The sequence below is a fragment of the Vigna unguiculata genome, chromosome 2 (genome assembly GCF_004118075.2).
Source record: "Vigna unguiculata cultivar IT97K-499-35 chromosome 2, ASM411807v1, whole genome shotgun sequence".
In the NCBI taxonomy this organism is placed as follows: Eukaryota; Viridiplantae; Streptophyta; class Magnoliopsida; order Fabales; family Fabaceae; genus Vigna; species Vigna unguiculata.
Genome location: NC_040280.1, coordinates 32,124,638 through 32,151,345, shown reverse-complemented (window position 1 = coordinate 32,151,345; position 26,708 = coordinate 32,124,638). Strand labels below are relative to the sequence as shown.

Below are 26,708 nucleotides of genomic sequence, written 5' to 3'. Positions count from 1 at the left end.
AGAAAATTAAATGGGTCATTTGGAACTTTTGTATTTGGAGGTTTTCTTTCCGTGACCTCTGTTTTGTGGTAAGGTACAAAATTTAAAAAAATGAAACTTTTCTTATTCGGGCTTTGAGAGACAGCGCAAATACTGGACTTGGAGTCAGGCCCAAATGAGAAGTGTACGGTCCATTACTTTTTTTTTTCTAATATGAATAAACTAGTCTAATAAACAAAAACTTCGTCTGTTTTATTTTGAAACTAGTCACTTCGTGGACAAAACACCCCTAAAAAACCACTTTAAAGAAAAAATTACCTTCTTGCACTCGCAATGGGCACTTCTGAAATCTCTACAAACTAAAAAGGTTCATCAAGTGATATAATCTCAAAATGGAAAATCACAGTTACGATTATTGACGAAGATGACACTGTGAATCAAAGAAACAAGAGCAGTTTCCATACATAAAGCAAAAACACAAGAACAAGGAAACAAACACCGGATTGTACAATCATCTGGTTCTTCTTCTCCCCAAACATTAAAAATACGATCACAAAGAAATCAGTTAAATTAGTTTGGCTTTTGCCCGACAGAATTCAGAATTTGGAACAAAACATTATCAGATACACTCAAATCGACCAGAGGCAGATCATTGATTTGTTTTTTCGTGTAGAGATAGAAAAGGGGTAAAAGATGTGAAATATCACGCAGAGGGAATCGATTCTAAGTGGTTAAAGGGGTTTGTGTTGCACATTTGGCTTGGTTCTCAGAGGATGGTTGCTGATTCACCGCTACATCAATCTGCCTCACATTTTCTATCATTTTTACAACTTCCGACATCCTAGGCCTCTGTTCCGGAACCCTCCCCACGCAAGACATGGCTATCTGTAACATTTCCACCATCTCTTCCTCTATGTTGGGATATCTGATAAGCTCCAAGTCAAACACTTCCGCGGTCCACTCCTCTCTCACAACCGAATGAACCCATCTCACCAAGTGCACAATCTCGTCGCCACCAGTGGTGTACACAGGGGATTTCCCAGTCAGAATCTCCAGCAACACCACACCGAAACTGTAAACATCACCAGGTTGCGTTGCTTTTCTAGTGTCTGTGATTTCTGGTGCCCTGTAACCAGCGGCGCGTGAGATGGGTATGGCAACTGAACTCATGATGGTTGCTAGGCCAAGATCAGATATGCAACCATATTGTTTAGTGTTCACAAAGATATTTGAGGATCTGATGTTGCCATGCACAAGCTTCCCCCCATTCTCGCAGTGGATCCGAGTTAGGCCTCGTGCAGCACCCAAAGCAATTTTCATTCTGCTCTCCCAATCTAAAGGCACCCTATCCTCTCCTCTTTTGCCTGAAAAACTCAGAAACCATTATTTCTCAGTCATAGTAAACTCACAAAGATCTGTTTGGTTTTAGAACACAGGTACAATCAGAAGCTATATTTCAAACTCAAATCTTGTGCTATCCATTCAATTTTGCAATGTATATAGCTGAGTTCAAGCTTATACAGAGACAAAATCTAAGATACAACAACCACATCCAGGTACCCAGAAAGCGAAAGATTCTAAACAAGTGAGCATGGACATGACATGAAAATGTAGGAAAACAAAATTAAGGTACATACCATGCAACAAAGTAGAGAGACTCCCTTGAGTGTAGTAATCATAGACCATGAGTTTCTCATCTTTGGAATAGTAATACCCCTTTAACTGAACCACATTCTCGTGTTTCAGATTCCCCACAATCTCCATGTGTTGCTCAAAGTCTTTCTTTCCAGCAGCCACTTCCTTCAACCTCTTCACAACGACAGTGGTAGCATCCTCCAACGCAGCCTTATATGCAGCACCAAACGTCCCCTTCCCCAGTACCTCAGCAGAAGCCCTCAACAAATCCTCCAAATCAAACGCATAGCTACACCCCTCAAAGAAAAAGATTTTATTATTCGCATCAAGGTCCCTGGACACTACTTTTTCCGGAGACATATCTCCCTTCAGCAACTTCCGAGCAAAGGAATCCCCTTTCTTCTTTCTGGACCAGCACACGAAGATAAAAACAAGGAACATTGCAAGAGCAACAGAAGCAGCGGCAACAACAACCCAAAACAGCGCCGTTTCACGGTGTTTCGCAGATTTGGAATGTGAAACTGTCTGGAGAGAGACATTGTTGTTTCCTACGAAAGCAGAGTCGGGAAACCTGTGGAGAGAGAGAGGGATTTGGCCAGAAAGCGAGTTGTTGGCGAGGTTGATGGAAGTTAGGTGAGTCAAACGGGAGAGGGAGAGAGGAACGGTGCCGGTGAAACAGTTATTGGAGAGGTCGAGAACAGAGAGGTTCCTCCAGGTAGAAAAGTCAGGTAAGGGACCAGAGAAATTGTTGAACTGAAGGTAGAGAAAGGAAAGGTTGGAGAGGTTGGAGAAATCAGAGGGAAGAGGACCAGTTATGGAGTTAGATCTGAGACTGAGTGTCTGCAAGAACGTGACACGGCTTAACGTATTGGGAGGAATGGTTCCGTGAAAGCCGAAGCCTGGTAAATGAATGGCTATAACTCGTGAGTGGTCGGAGTTGCAGGTTACACCGGTCCAAGAGGTACAAGGAGAAGAGGTTGCGTTCCAATTGAGGGGTCGTGAAGGAGCCAACTTTTCCACCAAATGAAGCAGTGCTTGCTTGTCCTCTGTGAGTTCTGCATTGGGTCGGGAGAGACAGAGGGAAAACAGAGAAAGCAGAGACACCAAACAGAAAATGCTTTGCATTTTCCGGCAGAGTACCAGGTCGTGAAATTCTCACTCTCAGATGAACCACCACTGCGGTGCTTCTGGCAGACAAAGACACCAACAACAATGTCGTAGAAAAAAAGAGAGGGAAAAGAATGAAATCAGAAGCGGACACTGAGAAACTTGCACTGAAAAATGTGCCTGCAGATACTGCCAAGGTTGTTTTCGTTAAAGTCAAATGAGGTGGTCGGTAATTTGTTCAGCTGTAATTTTTTTTCTTTTTTTTTTTGTGAATGATGGAAAGGGTTACTATTATTATTTTGTACCGAAGATGGTAATATTTATTAGAATGGAAGGGGAGTAGGAGGCAGAATTATGTTTACTTTTCGTTTTGTCTTATTGTTACTCAAAAGTCATCCTTTAGAGGCATTGGCATTTCCAAAAGGGGTGAACCGAAAATGAGAGAAAGGAAATAAAAAAACGTACCAGTTATGATTCGTGATTGGTAAAAGGTGCAGCATCCAATGCAGAACTCACAGTGAAAGTAATGGAAATCACGTTGCCATTTTTGCAGCGTTTTCTGTGAAAAGATGCAAAACAAAACTGTGTAGAGATGAATGTTTTTTAACTGTTATGTTGCACATCTAAGTTGCTGTAACTGAATTTCAGCCTATCTATTGAATGATATGTCTATAAAAAAAATAAATTTCCTTCTCTCAACTATTTTTTATTTATATATGGTCTTCTAAATCACACTTGAAAGATATCTTTATAAACTTTTTGAATGAAGTGTATCGGTATTTACGTCAGACTTTCTACCATTGGTGATCCAAGAATGAAATGTATTTCAAGTACAAGTTCTAATAGTTAACCTCTAAGTTCTGATAATAATAATAATTAGATTATCATATTTTTGACTCGAACAAAAACTCGCTCTTCTTTTTCTTGTGTCTAAATAAAAATGGAAGTAGAGATGTTTTTTTTTAATCTTTTAGAAGTGAGTTTTAAACTTAATTCAATTTTATAAAATTAGTTTGGAAAGTGAAAATTGTCATTAGCGATCCGATATCGAATAGAACAAAATGTTTAAAAAAATTTATAAGATGAGGTCTAACCTTATTCTAATACCATATTAATATATTATGAATTAAACTTATCTCTAATCGATATAAGATTTTCACCGATTGATACCAGAAATAAAAACCGACCTCCAAAAAATAAAGCTGGTGGAGGAATAACGCTCCTCTCACATCTTCTTCACTCACCTATGCAAATGCAAGCATAAAGATTTCAAGAACAAAATAAAAACTAAAAAAACAAATGTCACATGTTAAGCCACTTCTATTATGTTTGAGCAAGAAAGAGAGTTGATGTGATGGGGAAGGGTGAAGAATCATGGGGTTGTGATGACACTTTATAGTATTTTCTGACAACCTACAACCCAAAACCTAACTAACTAATCAACTGAAAAAAAAAAATCATGTTTTGTGAGAGGGAAGTTTTTATTCCAATCCTATATCCAATGAATTAGAAATTTTCTGATTTGTTTCTAATCTTCTGGATTAAAAATCATTATTATTTTTAAATAACGACAATCTTTAATTATTTTTATTTCATTTAAATAATATTTTGTTAAATATTTTACTTTAATTTGTATATGTTTTATCTAAATTAAGGATACTTATGCAAAATAATAAATTATATTATTATTTTATAAACAGATCATTTGACTTATAAATAAAACAAATTATTTAAATCAAAATTACAAAAGATAAATATTTAAATATTTTGCAACATTATTTAATTTTTAATATAATCATCGTTTAGTTATTTTTTACAAACTTCAATTAAATATTTTTTTATAACATTAATCCTATAATTTAATTATATTTGTTGGTTATTATTAAAATCGTTAACTTGTAAGACTGAGTTTAAATAAATAAAAACATGGAAGACTATCTTGATTAGATGATCGAAGTCATATAGTAATGTGTCAAAAGATTAATTGCGATAAACTGAATTTGAGCATATCTATATACTAACATCTCTTATAACATAAATTAATTACCTTCTCTCCTCTTATTTATTGGTTTTCTAATTCATATTTATAATAATTTGTATATTCTCACTATGTATTTTATATGTATTTTATATATATATATATATATATATATATATATATATATATATAGTTACAGGTTAGCATTTAATTTGATTAATTTTTAAAGTAAAGATTGTGAAATAATTAAACTAACTCAAGACAATTTTTATGAATAGATTCGTACTTTTAATACTTCAAAGTGAACCAGTATTAAGAAAGTTCTAATAGTATTTACTATTTTTAAATTTACATTTTAATATTTCCAAGTGAATCAGTATTAATAAAGTTCTAATAGTATTTAATATTTTTAAATTTAAATGATCAAGATATTAGAAGAATTGAGAGTTCTAAGTCGCCTTTCCATTCTTCACCCGGCTTCAGGGTGATTGGGTTTTCAAGTGCTGCACCATCAACACAGAGCATTTCCTGATACTCTTTATCTCCTAAATCTGCTATGAACTTCGACTTTTTGTCCCAAGGATTCCAAACAACTGTTCAATAACAAAATGTCATATGATTTGTTAGCATATGTAAAAGGAAAATCCATCAATATTAGTTATTTTTGAGGTTTTAATCAATATTAGTTATTTCTTAGGTTTTAAAAGGAAACTCACCCGTATCAGGAAGTCCATCCTTTCTTATTATAACTGTTCTCTTCTTGTAATGATCCCGAACAGCTAACACATTGTTAGAATCGGTATAAACCCTGTCAACCTATAAGATGGAGCCAGTAACATTAACAAACAAATTAAATCTTTGGTGAGCAGAATAACTCTGACTAAAAAAATATGATAATAATTGTCTCACTTCTGATTCAAATGTCAAAGAAGCTCCTTGTTCTGTAAATCGTTGTTTCTGCAATAGGTTATCGAGATAGTATTGCGTTTCCAACCCTTCTATCCTCACCTCACTGTCAACAATTAACTAACTAGCACGGGTGAGTGAGTGAGTGATGTTTAGTCATAGTAAAGTTTTCGTAAAATTAAATCATAAATTAGAATCACAATTAATAGTAAGAAATTTAAATGAGTAATATGAAAAAGTCCAAATTAACTATACAATTTATTTCATTTTATATCTGTTTTAAAAAGTTTTTAGAAGGTTTGGGATATTTACAAATTATACCCACCAAATATCTGACACTGACAAATATGTATGATAGACGATGCGGAAACTGAAATTCTTGCAATCTACATTTCTGATGCGTGATGTCAAACTCAGGATGCCCAGTGCTGTCAAAGAAATCCTTAGGCGAAACTCGAAGCTGAATAGGATAATGCAAAGTGATATTCAGTACTTCAAACTATAAAGAAATATATAGATATATTCTGTGAGAAAATGTTAAATATACATTTGGGTACCTATGTGGCCATATTTTTGCATCTTCTTTAGATGGTTTTAAGAACAAATCAACGTACACTTTTGCACTGAAATCACCTGAAAGGTGTGGAGGATTTTCTTCGATAACCCAGATCCTGTTTCTGACAAATCCATGATCCTCCCGTGTTTCATTGTTTTTGAACTACACAAAAATCACACCAATTTTTTTTTTTTGTTATCCACGAGTAAATGCAACATTGTGAAATACAACTAAAATTTAAAATAAATCATTCATACCTCTGGAAAACAGATTGGAATTCCTCCTCTCACAGCTGTGGGAGGATTAAAGATGGCCTTAAAATAAAAAGAAAATTAATAAATAGAAGAATTCAAAAATGAATTCAAGATTCATATACAGAATCTGAACTAACATTAAAATTAAAATATGAAATACATTGACTAAGACAGAGATGAGATAAGTACTTTCTTGCTTAAGAAGAGTAACTCTCCAGTTCGTTTTGTTTTCCAAGAAATCACTTGAGCTCCTAATAAACTAACAGTTGCAGAAGCATCATTATTTCGGAGAATGAGTTGGGATATTCCATTCTTGTCTTTGACGAGTTCAACTGAAGATTGAAGAGGATTCTTATCAGCTTTGTGTGGATATGGTGGTGGTCTTTTACCTGCTCCAGAAGTAGGAGCTGAAGCATTCATCTCCAATTTCGAAACACTATTTATGTGTGACCCAAGAAGGAATGAGATGAAAAAGAGCGAAGAATCATGGTTTTGCAATGACACTTATAGTATTTTCTGGGAACCTAAAACCCAAAACCTCAACTAACTAACCAACTAAAAAAAATATTTTGGATTGGGAGGTTTTTATTTCGATCCGAGATCCAATAAATTAGAAACTGTTTCTCATAATTAAAAATCATTATTTTTTTTCTGAAATAATAATAATTTTTAATAATTTTTATTTCATTTGATAATATTTTGTTAAATATTTTAATAGTAGTTGATTTCTAATTTTAGTTACACTATTAGAATATTTAAATAAAAGATTAATATAACTTTTTAAATACAATTAATCTTGTATGTTTGAAATGAAATAAGTAACAACCAGAGATAGATTAAGAAGTAAAAAATAAAAACAATTTACATGTTAAATATCCTTCACAGTCACCAACATTTTATATGTAATAGACTATATAATCAATTATACCAAATATCTATTACCAATATACTTTGTTATAAAAAATTTCTTTATATTTAGGTATATAAAGCATAATTATGTTGTTTTAAAATTTATTTCTAATATAATCGATAATTATTTTATTATTTTTCTAAGAAAAATATTTTTATTATAATAAAGTAAAATAAATTAATTTTAATTTTAGTATTTTATGAAGGAATGCTGTTTTAAAATATATTTTTCTAAGATTTCATAATATTTTTACTTTAATTTAAAATCTATTAACTTGTAAATCATAATTTTTTAAAAATACTTTTATGGTACATTATTTTACTGAATTATAAACATTGTGTTTAGAAACAAACCAATTAAAAAAATACTCAAAAGTCAATATAAGTTTAAAATCGCATTTATGTTTCAAAGAAGTTTATTTTAATTTCAAGTTTAACATTTTAGAATCGTTTCAGTTGTTTAAATATTGTACATTGTTTATTACTTACAAGGGAAAAGCGTAATATATTTGATTTGGTTGATGTTTACACAATTTATTTAACACATGCCTGGTAAGAGGTGGATGTTGCGTTCCTAAAGAAAAACAAATACTAAAATATTAAAATAGAATAAAAATGATTAATTTTAATGTTTTCATTTTGAAGTATATGTAGAATTACACATATGTACACATAATTTGTTACTATTAGTATTTATACCATAATGTATAAATATAATAAAACTACACTTATGCTTCACTTTGGCGTTGTAAAAACATAAATACTCATTTGTGTTTTATAATTTGAAAATAAAAATGAAAGAAAGAAATTTGCTAATACATACAAACAAATTATTGAAAAAACAAAATATTTATTATTAGTCAAATGAATATTAAAACTTTTCAATAAAATGACATAATTAATCTAAACCAAATTACAATAGTCACTTTGGTTTGTTTTTTTTTTCTCATCTCGGAACCCGTAATTCTTATGTTAGTTTGAATATGTTTATCTAAAAACCGAATTAAAGATCCTTATTCAAAATAATAAATTATTATTTAATAAGTGGATCATTTGACTTATAAATAAAACTAATTATTTAAATTGAATTCACAAATGATAAATATTTAAATATTTTGAAACATTATTTTTTAACATAAACATAGTTTAGTTTTTTTCTACAAACTTCAATTAAATATATTTTTATAACATTAATCCTATAATTTAATTATATTTATTGGTTATTGTTAAAATCAATATATTTTGTTAAGAAATTTGATTCAACAAATCTTATCCAGTATTGTTAACTTGAGAATGAGTTTAAATAAATAAAAACTTCAAAGTTTCGAATGAAAAATAAACCACTTTTAAATAATAATAAATTTGTCACATAAATTACTTAAATTAACTTAGTATTATACAAAATAATTACAATAACGTACAGGTGTCCAACAATTAAAGACATGGGATTAGTTAAATCACACATTGATATCCTGAAGGTATCAAAACATAAGGCAAATACTTTATTGTACGCCCTAAAGGATGTACTTTCTCGTCTATATTTAATTACAAAAGTAATAATTTTCTTGTATAATCAATATTCATGGAGTGAGAGTGTAACATTTTTTACTTTGAATAAGTGTATATAAAGTTAATCTATCTCCACTCACATCCAAGTCCAAATCTAAGCATAAATAGCTTTCCATCCAACCCACTTCTAGTTTTGTAAGTTATATTTTCAAACAAAAAAAAAATAAAATTCACACATTCTTGGCCTGAACTTAACCCACAAAATATCCACAAAATGTTTCAGCTTGAAACAATGCAAAATAATTCGGTGGTTGACTAGACTATTCTCTTATTGTTTGTAGTGAGTATACACACTACATGCATGTATAAAAAGAGTACTGCATGTAAATAATAAGCTATAAAAGGAATAAGTTCAACAATAATTTACATCATACCTCAATTATACTTAAAACCGAAAAAGAACATGGCAATGTCTTAAATAATATAACATATAATTCAAAGAAAAAATAACTGAACTAGGCAAGAGGTATGAATGCATGATGTGTTAAGTCTAATCTACTTACGACCAACCCTAAAATCAAGCGTGGATTCAACATGTATATCTCAAGTCTAGTTAAAAAAAAAAAAAAATCTTACATTTTAGTTGCTATACTTTCTTACATTTTTCCCATATGGTGTGTTAAGTTTAACAAAGATGGGCAAGAGCTATTTATATTACACCATTAAATGGAGAAAGAACAATTTCTCAAAATCACACAAACATGACCAATTTCTCAATACCTTGGACCATTCTGAGGAGCATGCTGGTACCTCATGTCACAGCCATACTACAAACAAACAAGCCTGCATTCAAATGGAAGAATCAACAGCTGGTTGAATTTATCATAATGGAATCACCTGAGACAAAAATGATGATAGAGGATGGAACAGGTTTCTGTTTGCTATAGATCCTTCTGTCACTCTATTTGTCATTGGAAAGTCGTCATACTGCCACACAAATTGCCCCTGAAAGATGGGAAGAAAACAATAAACAATAACTAAATCCATCATACGCTGTTTGTAACACTTATCCCCGTCCACCTTAAAAGCCCGTTACTTTTGATAACGCCTGGAACAACTGGGCCAATTTGTGTAGTATCACTCATTATTAATACTATACGATGTCTATATATAAGATAGATATGGTAACAAGAAATTTACCAGGGGACCAGGAGGAGCAGCAAAGTTTTGTTTCATCAATGTGCTGTACATCAAGCCCAATAAACCAAGATCCAATGCTTACATCATCGTGTACATATGTACGGAGCATAAAACTGCAAAGTAAACATTCCAAATTGATACAACATTTTTACTTCATGTTTGGATACTGACCTGACTAAAATCATATCCAAAAATTGAAAATCTGGAACAAACTATTTGCGGATTTGGCTTTCACCGTGAAAATTTGAATCAATCATGAAAGAATTGAATCTAATTCAAAGACGCAGTTAGATAATTATTACAAACACACACAAATGAAAACTATACCTGTTTATTGAAATAAACTGAGCCAATGATTTTGAAATGACATAGACCTCACCTGAAGCATGTCTAAAGTATCTGAATCAAAACAAGCATGGATTTGAATGTCAACAAAAAAAGTCCAATAAAAGGATGGGAGAAAAACAATTCAGGGATCTAATACATTATTTGGACAGTATATCTAACAGGTAAGCTTTGATAAGTCTTTTAAGAAACTATTTACAAACATTTTTTCTTATAAAAGTTGAGGAGTGTTATAATACTAAGTTGTTATGGTTTTCTTTAATCATTATAACTATTTTTCTTCTCTCTTTTGTCTTATCATGAGTTTCTTCTAACTCATTAGACCAAACTCTAATCTTTTTGCAACACAGTAATTGTTACTCGTCCAACTAGTTTTAACCGATGGTGAAAATCTAACATGGTTTTCTTGACATATCATGTGAACGCAGAGTGTCCAATCACTATGCTAATTCATTAGGTTATTTCACTCATATTTAAATATGTAAAAATTATCATCTTGAGGAAAAGAAAATTCCATCATTCAACTGAGACATGATGTTGGAAACCAGTTTATTTATCATTATTGATTACATTTCCACTGTTGCATAAGCTCATTAAGGAATCCTTATCACCGGTAAACATCTTTTGATAAGGTATCAGTAGGTAGGTTAAATTTTTCTGAAAAAAAAAGTGATAGCATCATATAGAACAGGAACTAAGAACAATTGGCAATGTCTTCCCAAAACCGTAATATTCTACAAAGAACTTTTAGCTTTGTATCAAAATCAATATCTCGTAAGAAAAGGAAATAAATAAAACTAACAGTTAAGTATGTATTAGTATTACTCACGATTTTCCATCACCAAATTTCCACCAGTCTGGCTCATGCCATTTATGTGTCCTATAAAACATGATTCGGACAGAATGAGAAAAGGGAAAAAATTCTAATACCATAATAAATTGTTCTTACTTCCTAATGAAGCATTATACTCACCGCTCAGAGAAAACTTTGCCTGATTTCATGCAACCAATATACACACGGGGCTTGTCCAAATGAGAAGCTAGCACTACTCCAAGGGAATCTGTAGAAGAAATAATTTCACACACAGTCACACAGCAAAGGACCTACAACAGCTAAAAATACTAAATCCAATTGGCTTTATCACTTCTAAATCTTCACAACTATCTAGGAATTCAAGAAATTTATATAACTACACCGGTGGGGTTTCCGTTCATCATCAAATTATCGGTACCAATATTTTCTGTTGTTTGATTTTCATGAATGGTAAGTTCTGCAATGGAGCTATAGCAATATTATATTTGATATATTCCAATTATTAAAAACAGCCTTTTATGTGTGTGCATGAGATGCATGATGTATTATATTTTTCATTGCCAGACAGAATTAAGGACCACATACCGAGATTAACATAGACATCATCATTGACCTTAGCATAAAATTCAGCATCCCATTTGCCTACTGCATGAATGAAGAATGATTTTATCTTTTTTGCTTTTTCTTCAGGGGCCTCCACTTGATTACCCTGTGAAGTAAACAAAGCTACATGACATTATCATATTTACTTGTCACGTGTATTAAATTATATGTATATCACGTGATGCCTCAATAGTCCACAAAACAAGGGGTAAGAACAGAAGTTGGCCCAAAGACTTTATTAACTATACTTCAAAATTTTGAATTTAAAAGAAGTTTGAAGCCATAGTTTTATACCAAGCCCTTTACAATACAAAGTATATCTAAAATGCATGTGCCAAATGTGCGCATTCAGTCACCCCGGGAAAATTATAATATCTGTATTTTTCATCAAATATGGCTCGAATGAAATTATCATCATAAAAGGTAACATACAAGAATGACGAAATCATTGGTGTGACTGATTTCTGCTTCAATTTCTTTGTCCAAACTGTCTCCACCGTTTGCACTGCATCAAAAATGTTAAAAGTCAATCATTTGCAAAAATTGAATTTGAACCTCCAAAAATGTACCTTCTTCCTATTACAAATCGCACAATGATTCCTTTCTTATCAACCAGTTCTCTCCTAGCTATACCTGCAGAAAATAGGGTATCAATGAGCTTTGGCAAGGCTTTTAAAGACTACATTAATATAATTTGAAAGATTAAAAACAGAGCCATATTTATAGCAGAGAATTTCAAAAAACCAAATTATTAATGTGACTGCCTGAACACGGATCCAAACATGCTGACATTTATGAACCAAAATAAATTATAAAACCCATGAAGTGGTAAAAATAGGTTGTCAGATGATAGTATATTGCTTGAAACTGAAAAGTGATCAGCACCTGCTGTCAAACTTTTGAGTTCTGGCTTCATATGTTATTTATGTTGCCCAGTTGAAGGTCATATGACTCAATGCATTCAGTAACAATATTGGAAATGATAAAACAGAAGAAAGACCAAAAACAATAACAGCACGCCTGATATTCAGCAGTAGCTCATGATCATAGAAGGCGGAAACCAAACTACAAAATTGAAGTCTACAATAAATTTATTTGGCACATAGAAAGTGTTCCATCGAATAAAGCTGATAATGCCAATATGCAGAATCATGTAAAAGGAAATCAAAACAACGACAAAGGTACCTGCTGGCATCCAAGCCTTACGGATTGCATCTCGGTTTTTCCTCCGGCCAAAGGTTGTCATCACTCCAACTACTAAAAGTACTTTCTTTGTAGGATGTTTTTCATTATTTCCTAGCAAGCGCTTTGGAACAAAACCTTCCTGTCTAGCCGCAGCTAGTTCCGTCTCAAGGACAGACAACTTCTTACTTTGTTCCCTAAAAATAAGCGAACAACAGTCTTAGGTAGAGATTATTAGTAGCCAAATTTAAATTCAATAATCAAAATACGAAAATTACCTGCAGGCTATAACTTTCAGTGTATCATCAAGAGAAACGGCAGATTGACCCTGAAATCGGATGAACTATACTGCCTCATTGATATCCTAAGACGACAACTAAAAATTAAAAAGAGAAACACCACCAATCGCATCCACACACAGAAAAAGGCATGGTATGGTACAGCACACACTTAATCATAAAAGAACATTCCAGTGTAAAATGTACGACAGGCATTTGCAAATTTCAACGAAGAAAACTAACACCATACCTGACCAGTTCTTTTTTCAAGCTCTTCGACTAAATAAGCCCTACTTTCCGCCTCCTGAAATAGCCTGCGTATCACAATACATCAAAAACTCGAAACGCAATTCACAGTAGAAGTTGAAAAGACAGATGATGAATAAGGAGAAGAAAACTTAAAATAATAATTATAAAAACTTACTAAGTAACTAACCTGGCGGCAACGTAAATGGTAGCCATGGTAGAAATCATGGCTAGCATGAGCGCAGAAACACGTGATCCAAAAGAATTACCAGAAAGCCGGTTCTGCGATCCCCGGCTACGCATTTCTTGTTCGTCGAAATTATCATCCAAATGTCAGATCCAGGGAGAGAGAATATAAATCAGTGTTTAAGAGACGAATGTAACCGTTTGGTTGGGACTTGATTTTTCGAGTTTGAAATGTGAAAACGACGTTATAACCGCTTTTAATTTCAGGGTTTATGCAATGAAACTGTTCTTTTGGTTTCAGGTCACCCAGAAGGTATCAAGATGCTGTTGGATTCAATGCCAAATGCAAGGGGAAATACACTGTAATGTACCAAGGGTGGGTAACCTCACTTATTTTTTTTGAATTAAATATGTTTTTTTTTATCTCAAATCTCAATAAATTTTGAAATTATTCTTTGAAATTTTATATAAATTAAAATTTTTACTTTTAAAAATATGTAAATTTAATCATTTTTACCAAATTTTATTAAGTTTATTTGATATTTTAAATGTATTTTATGATAATATTTGAGTTAATATTAAAGCGAAAATGTGTCAAACGGTATAAACAATTTAAATACTATCATGAAATATACTTTAAATGTTAAATAAACTTAACTAAATTTGGTTAAAATAACTAAATTCATACATTTTTAAAGATAAAAGACTAAATTGGTCAAAAATTTTAAAAATGGACAAATTCTAAATTTCACTAAAACTTAAAAGAACCAATATCATATTTAAATATACTTTTTTAAACGATAATAATATTTCCCTACTTAGTTACTTTTTGTTTAAATTTATACAAATTTAATTCTTGACTTTATTTAAGGAGACTATATTTATTTCATTGTTATTTCTTCCGATGTTATTAATGGATTTTCATCAAACCGGTAATTTATTGATTAATTTTGATCAAGTTACTTTCTTTAGTTTAACCTATTAAATAACTTTAATTTATATTTTCTTTTTGCATTTTTTATCCTCTCATATTTTTTTTTCTATAGTATATTTGGTTTGATTTCAATTATGTGTATTGAAATATAATTTCCTTCAAAAATTTGAAAAAAAAAACCAAAACTAATTTAGTGGGTCTAAAATTTACCGTATAACCATAGATATATCATAACTCTAGCCTTTTTTGCCATCGAAAATAAATAAAATAAAATTTTAATTAGGTTTCAAGTGTTTGAATAGAAAAATTGAATTTGCTTAACCTTGATGTATTGTAGCTTAATTATGAAGCTAAGAAAAAGAAGGGAAAAAAGAAAATTTATATTGACTCGGTTTATACTTAAAAAAAAACAAAGAATTGAAAATCTTATAGAACAATTGTAGAATTAATTTTTTTATTTCTAAATTTAAGATAAATATATATTTGGTAATCCAAATGAAATAAATAAATATTTTAGTTTCTCAAATGTTGATATGTCATATTATAAACTTACAATTGCTTGAAATAAAAACAATGTTTGAGAGGGTTGTATTTATGTTATAAAGAAAATTTGTTTATTTTTTATCAAGTGTGATGCCAATTTTTTTCCCAATTTAACCAACAAAATAAATGGCCAGTAGTGTCCATCAATTGATCAATTTAATCAAATACAAAGGATTAAGTATGTTTTTAGTCCCTGAACTTTAATCCAAAATTGGAATTCGTCCCTAGTCGAAACTTTGATCAATTTTAGTCTTTAAGTTTTAAAAATGAATGAATATAGTCATTTTAACCCAATTACTTTGACTTTTTTCAATATGTCGAATGTGTTTCATGTTAATATTGGAGTTGTTTCTGTCGTTTGACACATCCTCAGCTCAATATTTATTGAGAAATGCGTTCGAAACCTAAAAAAAAATTAACAAAATTATGTTAAAAGGACTATATTCATTCATTTTTAAAGTTTAGGGACCAAAATTTATCAAAGTTTCGGCCAGACGAATTCCAATTTTGGATCAAAGTTCAGGGATTAAAAACATACTTAACCCAAATACAAATAACCAAACTGAAAAATCCAAAATAAAATCAATAAAAAACCAAAAAAAAAAAACGTTATATGTTTCATTGAATAAAATCAATTTTAGCTTTATGATTTCATATTAAAAACTAATCTAATTCAAATTAATTACTATAAATGTTCTATATATACCTGTCTTGTTATTGAGAAATTAATTAACTAAAGTTGTTTATTAATTAGCTATATTTATTTAAGAATTTCCATGAGTTAGCCACTTTTTTCAGATTTTGTATTTACTTTTGAGATTATTGTCTTTAATGTACAATATTTGAATTTATATTTTAAACGATATCATGTTTTATATGGTAAATATTAAGTAAAAGAAAGTATTTTGAGTATGTAAAAAATACACGTGTCATTATTTTATTGTTTAAAACACACGTGACATGGATTGTGCTCATTGGATGTCATTGTTTTTATTTATTTAATAAATGAAAATATTTCTAATAGGATTACATTAAAAAAAAATTATTCTAAAATATATTCTGATAGGAATTGAATATTCCCAGTTACATTTTAGTTTTCATATGGCTACATGGCAGACATAGAAAGGGTATAATTGGTGTTGTGTAACCATTGTCTTTCACAGGGTAATCCTATTCGAATCTCTCATGATCTCATTCATATCTTTTAGATTAACACACGCAATAAAATTATTAACTCTAAAAATACGTAATTTTGAATTAAATAAAAGCATATAAATCTTTGCACATATTAAACTGAAAGAATTTATGAAAAATTACAAAGGCAAGTGATAATGCAAAAGCACTTTAAATAACAGTAGTGCTTTCTCTTGATGCGAGCTTATAAAAAGGGCTTGTTCCCTCAGTCTCTTTGTGAACATTTTTCTCGACAGTACTAAGATTAAGGTTCTCATCTCACTCATGTCATTGTTTGGTCTTCGAGTGTTTGAAGGTTTGGAACAAGATTTGCATGGTGATTGAGCAATGAATAGAAGTCGGTAAGAGAGAGCTTTCTTCGGTCCACTAACACGTGGTAATAAGATTCAATTAGCTGCCGACTCATTCATCCAAATACTGATAAAGTGAACGAAACACTCACACAGTAGATGAATGAATGATGCGGGAGACAAATTGAATCTTATGCTTCATGTATTTGGACTGAAGGGAGCTCCCTTTTTTTCTTTTTCTTTTTCATTCGTCCTTCAATTTTCTATGATTTTTTTTTTCTTCTAATAGAGGTTGGAAGTCTCACATCGACTAAAGATAAAACAATTTATAGTATATAGTCAGAACAAACCTCACCTTGTAAGTCAGTTTTGTAGGGTTGAATTAGACTTAAAGTCCACTTCTAACATGGTATCAGAGCCTGGTTAGAGTCTATCTTATCGAACTTCATGTTACAAGCCAGTTTTGTGGGGTTGAGTTAGATTTTAAAGTCGACTTCTAACAATAGATATTAAGTTAAAGTTATCACATACTTCTTTCTCTTTGGATTCAATTCAATTTCACAGGGTGAGTAACTACAATCTTTGATGTAGTCGTTGTTATAAATATTTTTAAATAATTGATATCAGGTTAAGGATCTAATTCAGCTGGTTGAAACAATTTTTTAGCAAAATTATGTTATTACAAAGAGGCAAGATAATAATAATAATGATCGGTGTTAAGTTAGAGTTGAAACTTAGATTCTCAACTAATGGAAATATACTATGTTATCTTTTTTCTGAAGAGTAACGTTGCATCTTTCTAATTTTAATTTTAACTGATAGAATAACAAAACAAACTTTCAGGATGTCACCCTATTTAAGAAGTTGTTGTGAATATTGATTTGGATTTGCTGAATTGAGTTTGATTATGGTTATGGTGTGTATGAAAGTTTTCAATCTTTACTTGAAGAGTGGAATGCAGATGAAGCTGTAATGCAAAGCATGACTCCGACAAAATAAACTGATGTGAAAGAATATTGTCAATGAAAGATTTAATGGCACTTCATTTGCTTGGTGGGGGAGATTGAAGGACGCAAATTACTTTTTTTTTTCTTTGTTAATTATTTTCTAATTGTAATTTTTGATTTATGTATTATAAATGTATAAATGTAAGTCAGTAGTCATTTTATAAGTTATTGCTATTGTTTCATTATTACTTTCAATGTATTAAATTCCTTGTGTAATTCCTTAGTAATCGATTATTTATTTTATTTATGAAATAAAATGTTTTATATTTCTGATAAAAAAATACTGTTTAATACACAAATAAAAAGGATTAGAAAAATTAAAATGTTTACACAAAAATATATATGACATACAAAAATTATATATAAATCATATGATAACATGTCTTAATCTGGAAAAAGGTAACAGTGGCCATTTTCAATTATGCAGAATCTAACATCACTTTATCCATCATATGATGATACTGATAACTGCTCTATCTTTAGCAAACACAAGATTTAACTAAAGTTGTTTGTCATTAATTGGCAATTAGTTATCATGTCAGACTAATTAAAAAAGAAATCAAATACCCGAATTTCGTAGTGCTGATCACCTAGTGAAGCATGGCCAGTTTAATATAGAGAGTGGTGTTTGAGATTTGACAATGGAATTTTGCATTACGTTTCGAAATATACTTAATTTAGGTAAAGTTTGATTTCCCTTTATTCTCATGGGCCTAGATGTTTCCAACCCATATGGAAAAGTATAAAGAGTTAGTGAAGTGGATTTGTTTGTTATCATCATAAAAGTCTTCTCCATCATCATCTCAAGATATGGAAATAAATAAAGCGTTAAATATATATATATATATATATATATATATATATATATATTCATGTTTTATAATAGTATTTGATATGTTTACATCGTTTGACATATTTTCATTTTAATGTTGATTGAGAAACACATTTGAAACATCAAATAAATTTTACAAAATTTGATTAAAATGTCTAAATTCACATATTTCTAAAGATAAAAAAACTAAATTAATCCAAAAATTCGAAGAGAATCTAATTTCAATTTTTACTAAAAGTTAAGAAAAAAAACATGATTTAATCCATAAATAAGTCATCATAATCCACTTGCGAATCTATGTGCTATAATATGCAAACAATATTAAAAAGAATAATAATATTTTGATTCACTTTTAATTTATCATTTTAATCATTTTTTAATTACTATAATATGCAAATAATATTAAAAAGAATAATAATATTTTGACTCACTTTTAATTTATCATTTTAATCATTTTTTAATTATCTATTTTGATTTTTTGTAATGATGTGATATGATAATTGAAGGGTAATTAAAATAATAGATTAAAAGTGAGTCAAAATATTATTAATTGGTTGATACATAAGGCAGCTCAAAGATCTAAGAACTGAGGTTGTGAACTGCATGTTTTGTGTAATGCTCCTGCAAGGAGTTTAATTTTATCTGAGTTGATTTGACAATAAGTAACATTATCACCACCTTCTTTTCTTTACTAGTGGAGAACATGCGTATGGTCTCACGATTTGGTATTTAATTTCTAAAATTAGTTAATGGCATTAATTGGTTATCTCTCAAATCAATGTTCAAGATGCTTCCACCAAGGCATATGTTCGGTTTGCAACATCTGGTTTGTTTATTGTTTGAAAGAAAAACAGCACTTGCTGTGGAACATTTAGTTTGTCAACTGTTTGAAGGAAAAACAGCATTTTGTGTAGTTCGGATTTAGAAATGTTTGGTCAGGTTTTTACTTATAAGGAGGAAGAAATAAGAAAACAATGTGGGATCACACATGTTATAACGAGTGCATGATCAAACCTCAACCCCACAAATCAATGGACTCCTTAGTGGAGAGAGACGATGAGAAGAAAATATAAATTTTTCCAATAACGATGAGAACACAAATGTTAGTGAACAACTTCTTTTTTTCTCCATTTTTTCTCTATTCTTTTGAACACTAAAAAATAAAAATATTTTTGATATATGTTCCTTCGTATTCAATAGTTACAAATTAATTAATTAGAAGTTAATATGAATTAAAAATTAAAGCAGTGAAAGAATTTAAGCAGTGATTTCTTAAAAATAAAAAAACATTTTTAAAGTATACAATAAAAGGAACTATTAGTGCAAATATTACATTTGAAAATCCGATTTCACTGTTAAAGAAACTCCACTCCTAACGCAACAGAAGATATAATGTCATCTTCAGGGGGCATGCAGAATATTAGGAGGGAATAAAGCAAGTATTTGGGTGTACAAGGGTTCTTCTTATCTTCAACATCAAGCGAACACATACAGGTTTAAGGATCAACATTCATTTTTCACACCTGACAAATGATGCAATCCATGATGTAATGTAAACATGCATGTAGTTGATATTAATAATTTAGACACACATCAATCACTTTTGATGGTTACATTACATAGTCCTTTACATCAATATCTTTATATATATAAAAGAAGGGAATTTGTATCTGACGCCATACAATGTATTAGCACACGAGAAATAGAAAAACACATTAATCCAAGGGGGCTTGGGCAAAAAAATATTCCATGGATGATTGAATGATTGCATGGTCGAAGGCAACAATTAGTGGTATAATTGAAAGTTTTAAAGTTTAAATGTTTCACCAAAAAAATAAATCCTGGGAGAGTGGTAGAAGACAAGATATTATAATTAAACCAAAATTCAACAGGGAGGAAAGAGAAGCTGTCTTCCTTAAAGAGAAAAAAGAAATCTAGAGGTGATTTCCTGTCAAATATAGCAGATATGGATGGTGCCAAAATAACCCCATCTTAAAGACAGATAATTTGGAGGCATTTGAATACCTTCTTTTCAATCTTCTAATCATTTTACCTTATTCTCAGGTCTGTTGCTTCTTCACACGCCATATCCTGCTGCTGCTATAGGGCTCGACAAGATAACATTATCAATTATTGCAGGGAATCCATAAAACGAAAGGTATCACATATTTACCCTATCTTTTCCAAGATCACAACGGGCTAAAAACTGTTACCATGACAACAGAGGGTATTGTTGATACTGAATCTGCTATGCATCTTAGACAGGTTCATACAGGCCTAAGACATGTCCATCAATACACCGCATAGCTGCAACCTGATCACAGGTAAATCACATCAGACTTTGGTCAAGTCCTCTTCAGTTGTATGAAAGCTATGAGTGAATCACAATACCTTTCCATGGATCTCATATTTGATGGGCCCATCAAGTTCAGCTCCTAACGCCATTAATTTAGTTACTGTACTGTTCATGTCAGTCACCGTAAAAGACAAAAGGGAGGAGTACGCTTTCTGCGCGGTGGCTTGATCACTGTGAAATTGAAAATGAATCAGCAGGTCACCACTCCATCCAATATTCAAAACCAAACATTTCTTTGAAAACATAATAATTTGGACCACCAGAAAAACCTTCGAAAATTAAGAAAAAAATAATAATAACAAATCAAGAAACTAATCACGTTATTATTAGTAGGTTTCTCGGGCATATTAGAGTTAATTAAAGAACCATGCACATTGTGGTCGTCATTAATTACGGCAATTAGCAATGAACAATCATCGAACACATGGTGGGCATGAGAAGAGAAGAGAAGAGAAAGTACTGGGAAGAATGCATGAGGGCAAGCTTGAGAGAACCAGATTGAAGTTCGGCCCAACGGAGAGAGCACACGTTGATGGTGAAGTCCAAGCCTTCGGAGTAGAAGCGTGCGGCTTTTGGAACATCCTTGTGTAATTGTAATATCCACCTGAACGACGCTGCCATCAGGGACGCCGTCTGCGTTTCGCTCTTCTTCGTAGACACACGTGCGCTCAATTGGATTTCAAGGTTCGGGCCTGCTGAATTTGGCCCATTTATTTCTTTTTCTTGACGGATATCACCGGAACGGAACCTCTTGATATTTGCGATCTAATTACATAAATAGCTTCTATTTTACGTTATTCTTTGTCAATTAATGTGAAAAATTATTTTAAAATATATTTTCATCGCATATCTCGTAAGTTTAAATACTTTGGTGTATAAAAAAATTGAACTTAAACCAGGTGCACACTTAAGAGAAAAAAGTAGTACAGTTGCTTATAATGAACCCAACTACTACTTCTATGAAATCACTTCGTTAAATAAAAAGAATTTCGACAATCTTCACGTGTTTTCTGTCCTTACTTACAAGATCCTTTTCAAAAAATCCTTTCTCCCTTTTTATAAATCCCAATTATAATTAAATGATACATTAATTATTTTCCCCTCTATAACTACTTTATATTTAAACACTATAAGAGGGAGTATTTTTACTAATAAAATAATTAACATCGATGATACCCAGGTCAATGCATATATAGTCATGGATTAACCATATTTTATGAATCCCCTATTCATGGTTGGTACTGATAAGTACAAATTTTTTTGCCATGTGTGGTTTAAACTTACTAACGCGTCACAAGATCAAATTCGGGTCCAGTCGTGTCATAACAATGAGAAGAATACAAAAAACTATCCAAAATTGTATATTTGTTTTTCACTTCTCAAAATCGACCGGATTCTTTTTTTCGCTACATGACATGACAACATCTACAGTAGTATATAGAAAATAAACCCCCAAAGGAAAATTATGTTACAGATACAAAGTGAAAATTATGAACAACGCAAAAAATTGCACGTGAAAGGAAAAGACGAGGGAAGTGCAATGACCAGCATGCAAATTCTTCACCGACTTATTACCTTAGCCTGAATTCTCCAACATGTTAAATGTTTATGCTAAAGCACCTCTAAAAGGACCCTTTCAAGGCTTTTAAACGCGATCGCTGCCCCTTGGACCTAGCTTCAAGAAGCTTCGCCTTCAAAGTATTGTTCTCCTTTGATCCTGAAGGCACTTTGGAAGCCTCCGATACGTCAAGGTCTTGGGATCCAAGTTTTGCCATCCACTGCTTCACAGGGCTTGCCTGATTCCTCCATCCAGCATTGCTGCAGGAAGCCTCGCCATAATTATTCTCAGCGTGCATATTGCCACCTTCTGATGCCATAAGTTGACCTCTTATCAGATTATCGATAATGTGATTTTTACTGGAGCTGTGCAATTCAGTGGGGTTCATCTTTCTTTCAGAATCATCATCTTCGTTGATCTCAAAGTGTTCGCATTTTTCAGATAAAGTTCCTTCAACTGCCTTGGTATCTGTGGTCTTCCCCTTATCTGCATCAATTGAATGGGACTTCTTATGTGAATCAGATGACATGGCCCACGCCATCTGTTCTTCAAACTTCACTTGCAAGCTAGATGGGCTACGATGTTTTAACCCTTCTCGTGGTATTGGTTTTTTCTTCGTGTGGTTGGTTTTCAATGTATCCTCAAAATGTTTGTCGACAGCCTCTTCTTCATGTACCTTAGATCCCTTGTTACTTGGCTTGTTCAACTCAAAACAATTTGAATCACTTCCCACGGAATCATCGTCATCACCCCCCACCTGCGGTGCACTGACAGCATCGTTCAGTGGTACAGATTCCAAGGAATTACGGCGATTCCTTACCACTATATTTTCTGTACTTCGACTATTTTGTTTAGCTCTAAGAAAAGTCTCTATTTCAAGGCTTAGTTTATCGACTATGGACTTATCCATAAACCCATTCTGAGCTGCTTCCAGCTGCATCTGCATACGTTCATCCAGCCATGATTCAGATATGTGAAGAATCAAACGATCGTGATCAGCCCTTTGAATCCAGTCCTTATCAGACTTGTGATTCAGACTATGCACCTCTCGTTCATATTCATTTATTCCCCTAGCAAATTCATCACAGAGCTCCTCCAATAGTTTTCTTCTTGTTCTCTCTTGATCGAATTCTTTTAGAGCGTTAGTAAGAGAGGACTTCACTTCAGAGAGATCTCGAGCTAATTTCCGGTGTATACTCTCTGACCGTTTCCTTAATTTCCTCTCATCCTCAAGTTCATCCCTCACGGATTGCACGGCAGCGTGGAGTCGATCCTGCTCCTTACTCTTCCGAACCAATTTATCCTCTGCAATTTGTTTCATCAGATCATCAACCTCATGTCGATCTGCTTGTCGGTCTCGAAGCAACTCTTTGATCCTGATACGCGAATGATCTAGCTCTGATTTTAATGCTTTTATCAATGAAATGTTAGAAGCATGTTGTTCTTCCAAGCTCCATATTCTGTTTAGCACTTTTAGAAGCTCTGTAGATGTTTTCAGACTATAATGTGGCTCACCAATCCTTCCCTTAAATTCCAAGGAACTAGAAGGAGTGGCTCCAGGATTATAGGGTGTCATCTGCAAAGCATTCAATAAAATATTGTATATTCATCCAACAATAAACAACCTTTCACTAGTGTAGGGATCAGTATTGACTACGCTTTGCATCAAACAGACAATAAAGGATGAACCTAGTATTCGCAGAAAATATTTTACAATACACTCTGGAACAAGAAGGTAATTAAAAAATAAATCTACAAAAACAGTGACTCAAACTCTGAAATTGTTTCATTCTTTAAGCAATCTTCACTATTATTACGATTCCTTTATTATGGATATTATTCTAACTGATTATTTTGGCAGCAAACTATATAGATACATATTATGGTTGGGGTCAAGGTTGATGCTTACCTCCATGGAACTACCATAACTTGCAGGAGATAAAGGTTGCAGTGCATGATTATTTCTCTCAATTGCTCGATGCTGATGCTGCTGCATCAAGGATGCAGCAATATGCCTCCTCAAACTGCTGGCGCTAGCTGGCTGATAAAAGAACAGAAAATTATAATTTTAAACGACATCTAGATTTGTATCTATGGAATCGTTAACAATGTCTACGAGAATTTCTACCTCCAATACAGGCACGAGGTTAAAGACAGTGCATGACTTCACACTAAACATGTCTCGATGCTCATGGACGCTAAGATCTAAACATGACCATCCACAAAATAAAAGAAATTGAAAACAGGTAGTGAACTAAGGCCACATGAAAGAGATCATTCAGCCAAATACAGATACATAAACAACGAAGGAAGAGAAATTTCGAAAGGAAAATGGCCGTCAAAAGGAAGGACAAGCATAAAACGGGAAAATTAATCACGGGTATCAAAATCAACCCAAACTAGATTCGCTATGCCCTTCAAAAACCAGACAGTAAGGAAACATTTTAATAAAGAACAAATTGCAGATGCTGAAAGAATATTTCAGGAATAACAATAATAATAATAAGTCAAGTCAACTTATGGGAAATTAAAAACAACAAAAGAAAACTAGTATTACAGCCTAACCTGGTAGCTAAGTATACATAACATAAACCCTCGAAAGACAAAATCCCAAACAAATGAAGGAACGACAAAGATACGAAGCAGAAAGAAAAAAAAAAACAGAGGGCACCTGATCAGGGGAACTGGGAGATGCATCGGCCAGGAAGTTGGAGATGTGGAGAGCCTTGTCCTTGTGGAGGATGTAATGGTGGCGGCGATGTCTGGGATCGGGAGCGGCGGCGGCGGCGGCAGGAGGCGGAGCGTGATTAGCAGCAGAACGATGCATTTGAAAGAGTGGGAAAGAGTGGTTGAATTCCCAGAGCGCTGCGGCGAGCTTCCTAGAAGAAAGAGAATGGTCCCGAATGTGTTTGTTAGTGTGAGTGAGGGAGAGCCAAGAGGGGAATGGAGTAGAGGGGCCCCTGCTTTTCCCTACCAAAACCCCTCGCCTCAACTTTTCTCCTAATTTTTCCTCCTTTTCCGCTTCTTCTTCCTCGCTTTTCATCTCTCTCTTCCTTTATTTATGCCTTCTTTCTTCTCTCTCATCCACCCCAACCTTTTTATCTCCCATTTATTGTTTTCTTTCCCTTTTTGTTGCCTCCTTAATAATACACTACACTCCCTGCTTCTTCTCTACTGCTATGTCTGCCTTCCAACTTTAACGTTTCTTCTTAATTCGTTGGAGTCTCTACTTCCATGTTTCCAAAGAAGAAAAAGGTGTTTCAAAATGTGAAAGCAAAATTTTTTTCTATTGTATTTTTCTTCCTTATCACCACAATTAAGTGTTACGCAAAAAATTATCGATGTCAATGAATCAAAGATCTCGTATATTAGCTACCGCACCTGCGAATTCAACAGTTTTAATTAACCGCAGATATGAGCAGGAGTAGTTTTTTTTTTTTCTTGCTAGAGATGAGTGATCGTACAGATTTTTTTTAAGCAAGGGAATCTATCATTTTCATTTTAATATTCGAAAATGGTATTTTCTCTAATTCGTGTAATTTTTTTATTTTATAATTTCGTTTGGTGATCGTAGATTTTGGGAGAGTCAAAAGTTTCTATTATTCAATTCAAGTTTATAGAGATTAAACTTTTTACTTCTCAACGAGTTTGCACTCTCAGCTTTCTTTAACTTTTTATACATTCGTTCCTAAATTTGTCCCCTTCTCATTCTCCAATATGAAGTTGAAGATAGTTGAAAGTGCGAATTCGATAAGAGATGAAAAATTTAATGTATGTAAGTTTGAAAATAGAGATTTATGATTCTCTCAAACTACGTTAATTAAAGAAAATAAAAAAAGAAAAGAAAAACCCAACTGATAACACTTTGTGAAAGAGAAGTAAGAGAAAACGTTAGTAAAATACTATTTTTATTTAATATTAGACAAGAGAGAGTAAACTCTCTCCTTAATTTCTGTATTCCTGCATTACAATAAATAAATATAAATTAATTAAAGATAAGATAAATAACAAGAATATAGTCAATAAGTGTTTTGTTAAACTTTGTAAGATATATATGTTGGGAAAATATTAAAATTTATTCACCATTTTCTTAAAATAAGTTAAGTTGTGACTTTGGACATGGATAGAAAATGTGTTGTTTTATCTTATTAGTTTAAGTAATAATAGTTATGTTGAGATGTTCTATTATGTAATGGAAAATTTTAATAGATAAATGAATCAATTTTTTTAACATGTTTTAATGTTTTTACGATTTTCTACTGAAACTTCATTTCAACGTATCATAATCTATATATAAATTAAGTTTT

General features: G+C 32.1%; 5 protein-coding genes and 1 long non-coding RNA gene across 11 annotated transcripts; 1 reads left to right on the top strand and 5 right to left on the bottom strand.

The window, feature by feature from the left end:
- Window positions 1–418: 418 nt before the first annotated feature.
- On the bottom strand, window positions 419–3,068 carry LOC114171626 (probable inactive receptor kinase At4g23740). Its single transcript, XM_028056532.1, has 2 exons — window positions 1,617–3,068; window positions 419–1,343 (listed from the first exon to the last, which is right to left on the bottom strand). The coding sequence occupies exons 1-2, from the start codon at window positions 2,737–2,739 to the stop codon at window positions 703–705; spliced, it is 1,764 nt and encodes a 587-aa protein (XP_027912333.1). The 5' UTR covers window positions 2,740–3,068; the 3' UTR covers window positions 419–702.
- Window positions 3,069–5,122: 2,054 nt separating this feature from the next.
- On the bottom strand, window positions 5,123–6,851 carry LOC114174722 (putative glucose-6-phosphate 1-epimerase). Its single transcript, XM_028059564.1, has 7 exons — window positions 6,605–6,851; window positions 6,419–6,475; window positions 6,163–6,323; window positions 5,931–6,065; window positions 5,609–5,711; window positions 5,416–5,515; window positions 5,123–5,292 (listed from the first exon to the last, which is right to left on the bottom strand). Exons 1-7 carry the CDS (start codon window positions 6,833–6,835, stop codon window positions 5,123–5,125), a joined length of 957 nt encoding a protein of 318 aa, XP_027915365.1. The 5' UTR covers window positions 6,836–6,851.
- Window positions 6,852–9,123: 2,272 nt separating this feature from the next.
- Window positions 9,124–14,024, bottom strand: LOC114172705 (hydroxyproline O-galactosyltransferase HPGT1-like). 3 transcript variants are annotated; one of them, XR_003602235.1, is made up of 13 exons: window positions 13,692–14,024; window positions 13,506–13,569; window positions 13,256–13,305; window positions 12,981–13,174; window positions 12,365–12,428; window positions 12,228–12,300; window positions 11,778–11,901; window positions 11,352–11,439; window positions 11,208–11,258; window positions 10,361–10,432; window positions 10,034–10,146; window positions 9,731–9,838; window positions 9,127–9,660 (listed from the first exon to the last, which is right to left on the bottom strand). XR_003602235.1 is itself a non-coding variant. In XM_028057038.1 (12 exons), exons 1-12 carry the CDS (start codon window positions 13,802–13,804, stop codon window positions 9,816–9,818), a joined length of 1,029 nt encoding a protein of 342 aa, XP_027912839.1. In that variant the 5' UTR covers window positions 13,805–14,024; the 3' UTR covers window positions 9,130–9,815. The 3 variants fall into 3 exon arrangements, 2 of the variants coding, with proteins under 2 accessions (XP_027912847.1, XP_027912839.1); XM_028057038.1 differs by having other exon boundaries at window positions 9,130–9,838; XM_028057046.1 differs by lacking the exon at window positions 10,361–10,432 and having other exon boundaries at window positions 9,124–9,838.
- Window positions 14,025–16,524: 2,500 nt separating this feature from the next.
- LOC114173166 lies at window positions 16,525–17,871 on the top strand. Its single transcript, XR_003602455.1, has 2 exons — window positions 16,525–16,699; window positions 17,610–17,871. It is a non-coding gene; the product is annotated as an uncharacterized LOC114173166 (long non-coding RNA).
- Window positions 17,872–20,339: 2,468 nt separating this feature from the next.
- Window positions 20,340–21,616, bottom strand: LOC114173036. Of its 2 annotated transcripts, none has more exons than XM_028057231.1 (4): window positions 21,304–21,616; window positions 20,879–21,014; window positions 20,701–20,801; window positions 20,340–20,587 (listed from the first exon to the last, which is right to left on the bottom strand). In XM_028057231.1, exons 1-3 carry the CDS (start codon window positions 21,462–21,464, stop codon window positions 20,745–20,747), a joined length of 354 nt encoding a protein of 117 aa, XP_027913032.1. In that variant the 5' UTR covers window positions 21,465–21,616; the 3' UTR covers window positions 20,340–20,587; window positions 20,701–20,744. The 2 variants fall into 2 exon arrangements, with proteins under 2 accessions (XP_027913032.1, XP_027913033.1); XM_028057232.1 differs by having other exon boundaries at window positions 20,340–20,584.
- Window positions 21,617–22,179: 563 nt separating this feature from the next.
- Window positions 22,180–25,755, bottom strand: LOC114173785 (uncharacterized protein At5g41620-like). Of its 3 annotated transcripts, XM_028058380.1 has the most exons (4): window positions 25,073–25,185; window positions 24,530–24,606; window positions 24,311–24,442; window positions 22,180–23,977 (listed from the first exon to the last, which is right to left on the bottom strand). In XM_028058380.1, the coding sequence occupies exons 2-4, from the start codon at window positions 24,578–24,580 to the stop codon at window positions 22,466–22,468; spliced, it is 1,695 nt and encodes a 564-aa protein (XP_027914181.1). In that variant the 5' UTR covers window positions 24,581–24,606; window positions 25,073–25,185; the 3' UTR covers window positions 22,180–22,465. The 3 variants fall into 3 exon arrangements, with proteins under 3 accessions (XP_027914181.1, XP_027914178.1, XP_027914179.1); XM_028058377.1 differs by lacking the exon at window positions 24,530–24,606 and having other exon boundaries at window positions 25,073–25,755; XM_028058378.1 differs by lacking the exon at window positions 25,073–25,185 and having other exon boundaries at window positions 24,530–25,066.
- Window positions 25,756–26,708: the final 953 nt, after the last annotated feature.

Excerpts from the sequence above, each read along its gene's own strand:
- LOC114171626 (XM_028056532.1), bottom strand. The coding sequence starts at position 2,739 with ATGCAAAGCATTTTCTGTTTGGTGTCTCTGCTTTCTCTGTTTTCCCTC. Across the intron at positions 1,344-1,616 it reads TCTCTCTACTTTGTTGCATG|GCAAAAGAGGAGAGGATAGG; the intron begins GTATGTACCTTA and ends TGAGTTTTTCAG.
- LOC114174722 (XM_028059564.1), bottom strand. The coding sequence starts at position 6,835 with ATGAATGCTTCAGCTCCTACTTCTGGAGCAGGTAAAAGACCACCACCA. Across the intron at positions 6,324-6,418 it reads TTCCAATCTGTTTTCCAGAG|TTCAAAAACAATGAAACACG; the intron begins GTATGAATGATT and ends ATTTTTGTGTAG. Across the intron at positions 5,516-5,608 it reads CTTTGACATTTGAATCAGAA|GTTGACAGGGTTTATACCGA; the intron begins GTGAGACAATTA and ends TCCATCTTATAG.
- LOC114172705 (XM_028057038.1), bottom strand. The coding sequence starts at position 13,804 with ATGCGTAGCCGGGGATCGCAGAACCGGCTTTCTGGTAATTCTTTTGGA. Across the intron at positions 11,902-12,227 it reads CCAATGATTTCGTCATTCTT|GGTAATCAAGTGGAGGCCCC; the intron begins GTATGTTACCTT and ends TTTACTTCACAG. Across the intron at positions 11,440-11,777 it reads TGATGTCTATGTTAATCTCG|ATTCCCTTGGAGTAGTGCTA; the intron begins GTATGTGGTCCT and ends TTTCTTCTACAG.
- LOC114173036 (XM_028057231.1), bottom strand. The coding sequence starts at position 21,464 with ATGGCAGCGTCGTTCAGGTGGATATTACAATTACACAAGGATGTTCCA. Across the intron at positions 21,015-21,303 it reads GCCCTCATGCATTCTTCCCA|TGATCAAGCCACCGCGCAGA; the intron begins GTACTTTCTCTT and ends TCAATTTCACAG. Across the intron at positions 20,802-20,878 it reads AATATGAGATCCATGGAAAG|GTTGCAGCTATGCGGTGTAT; the intron begins GTATTGTGATTC and ends ACCTGTGATCAG.
- LOC114173785 (XM_028058377.1), bottom strand. The coding sequence starts at position 25,444 with ATGAAAAGCGAGGAAGAAGAAGCGGAAAAGGAGGAAAAATTAGGAGAA. Across the intron at positions 24,443-25,072 it reads CTCCCAGTTCCCCTGATCAG|CCAGCTAGCGCCAGCAGTTT; the intron begins GTGCCCTCTGTT and ends TTCTTTTATCAG. Across the intron at positions 23,978-24,310 it reads GTTATGGTAGTTCCATGGAG|ATGACACCCTATAATCCTGG; the intron begins GTAAGCATCAAC and ends AATGCTTTGCAG.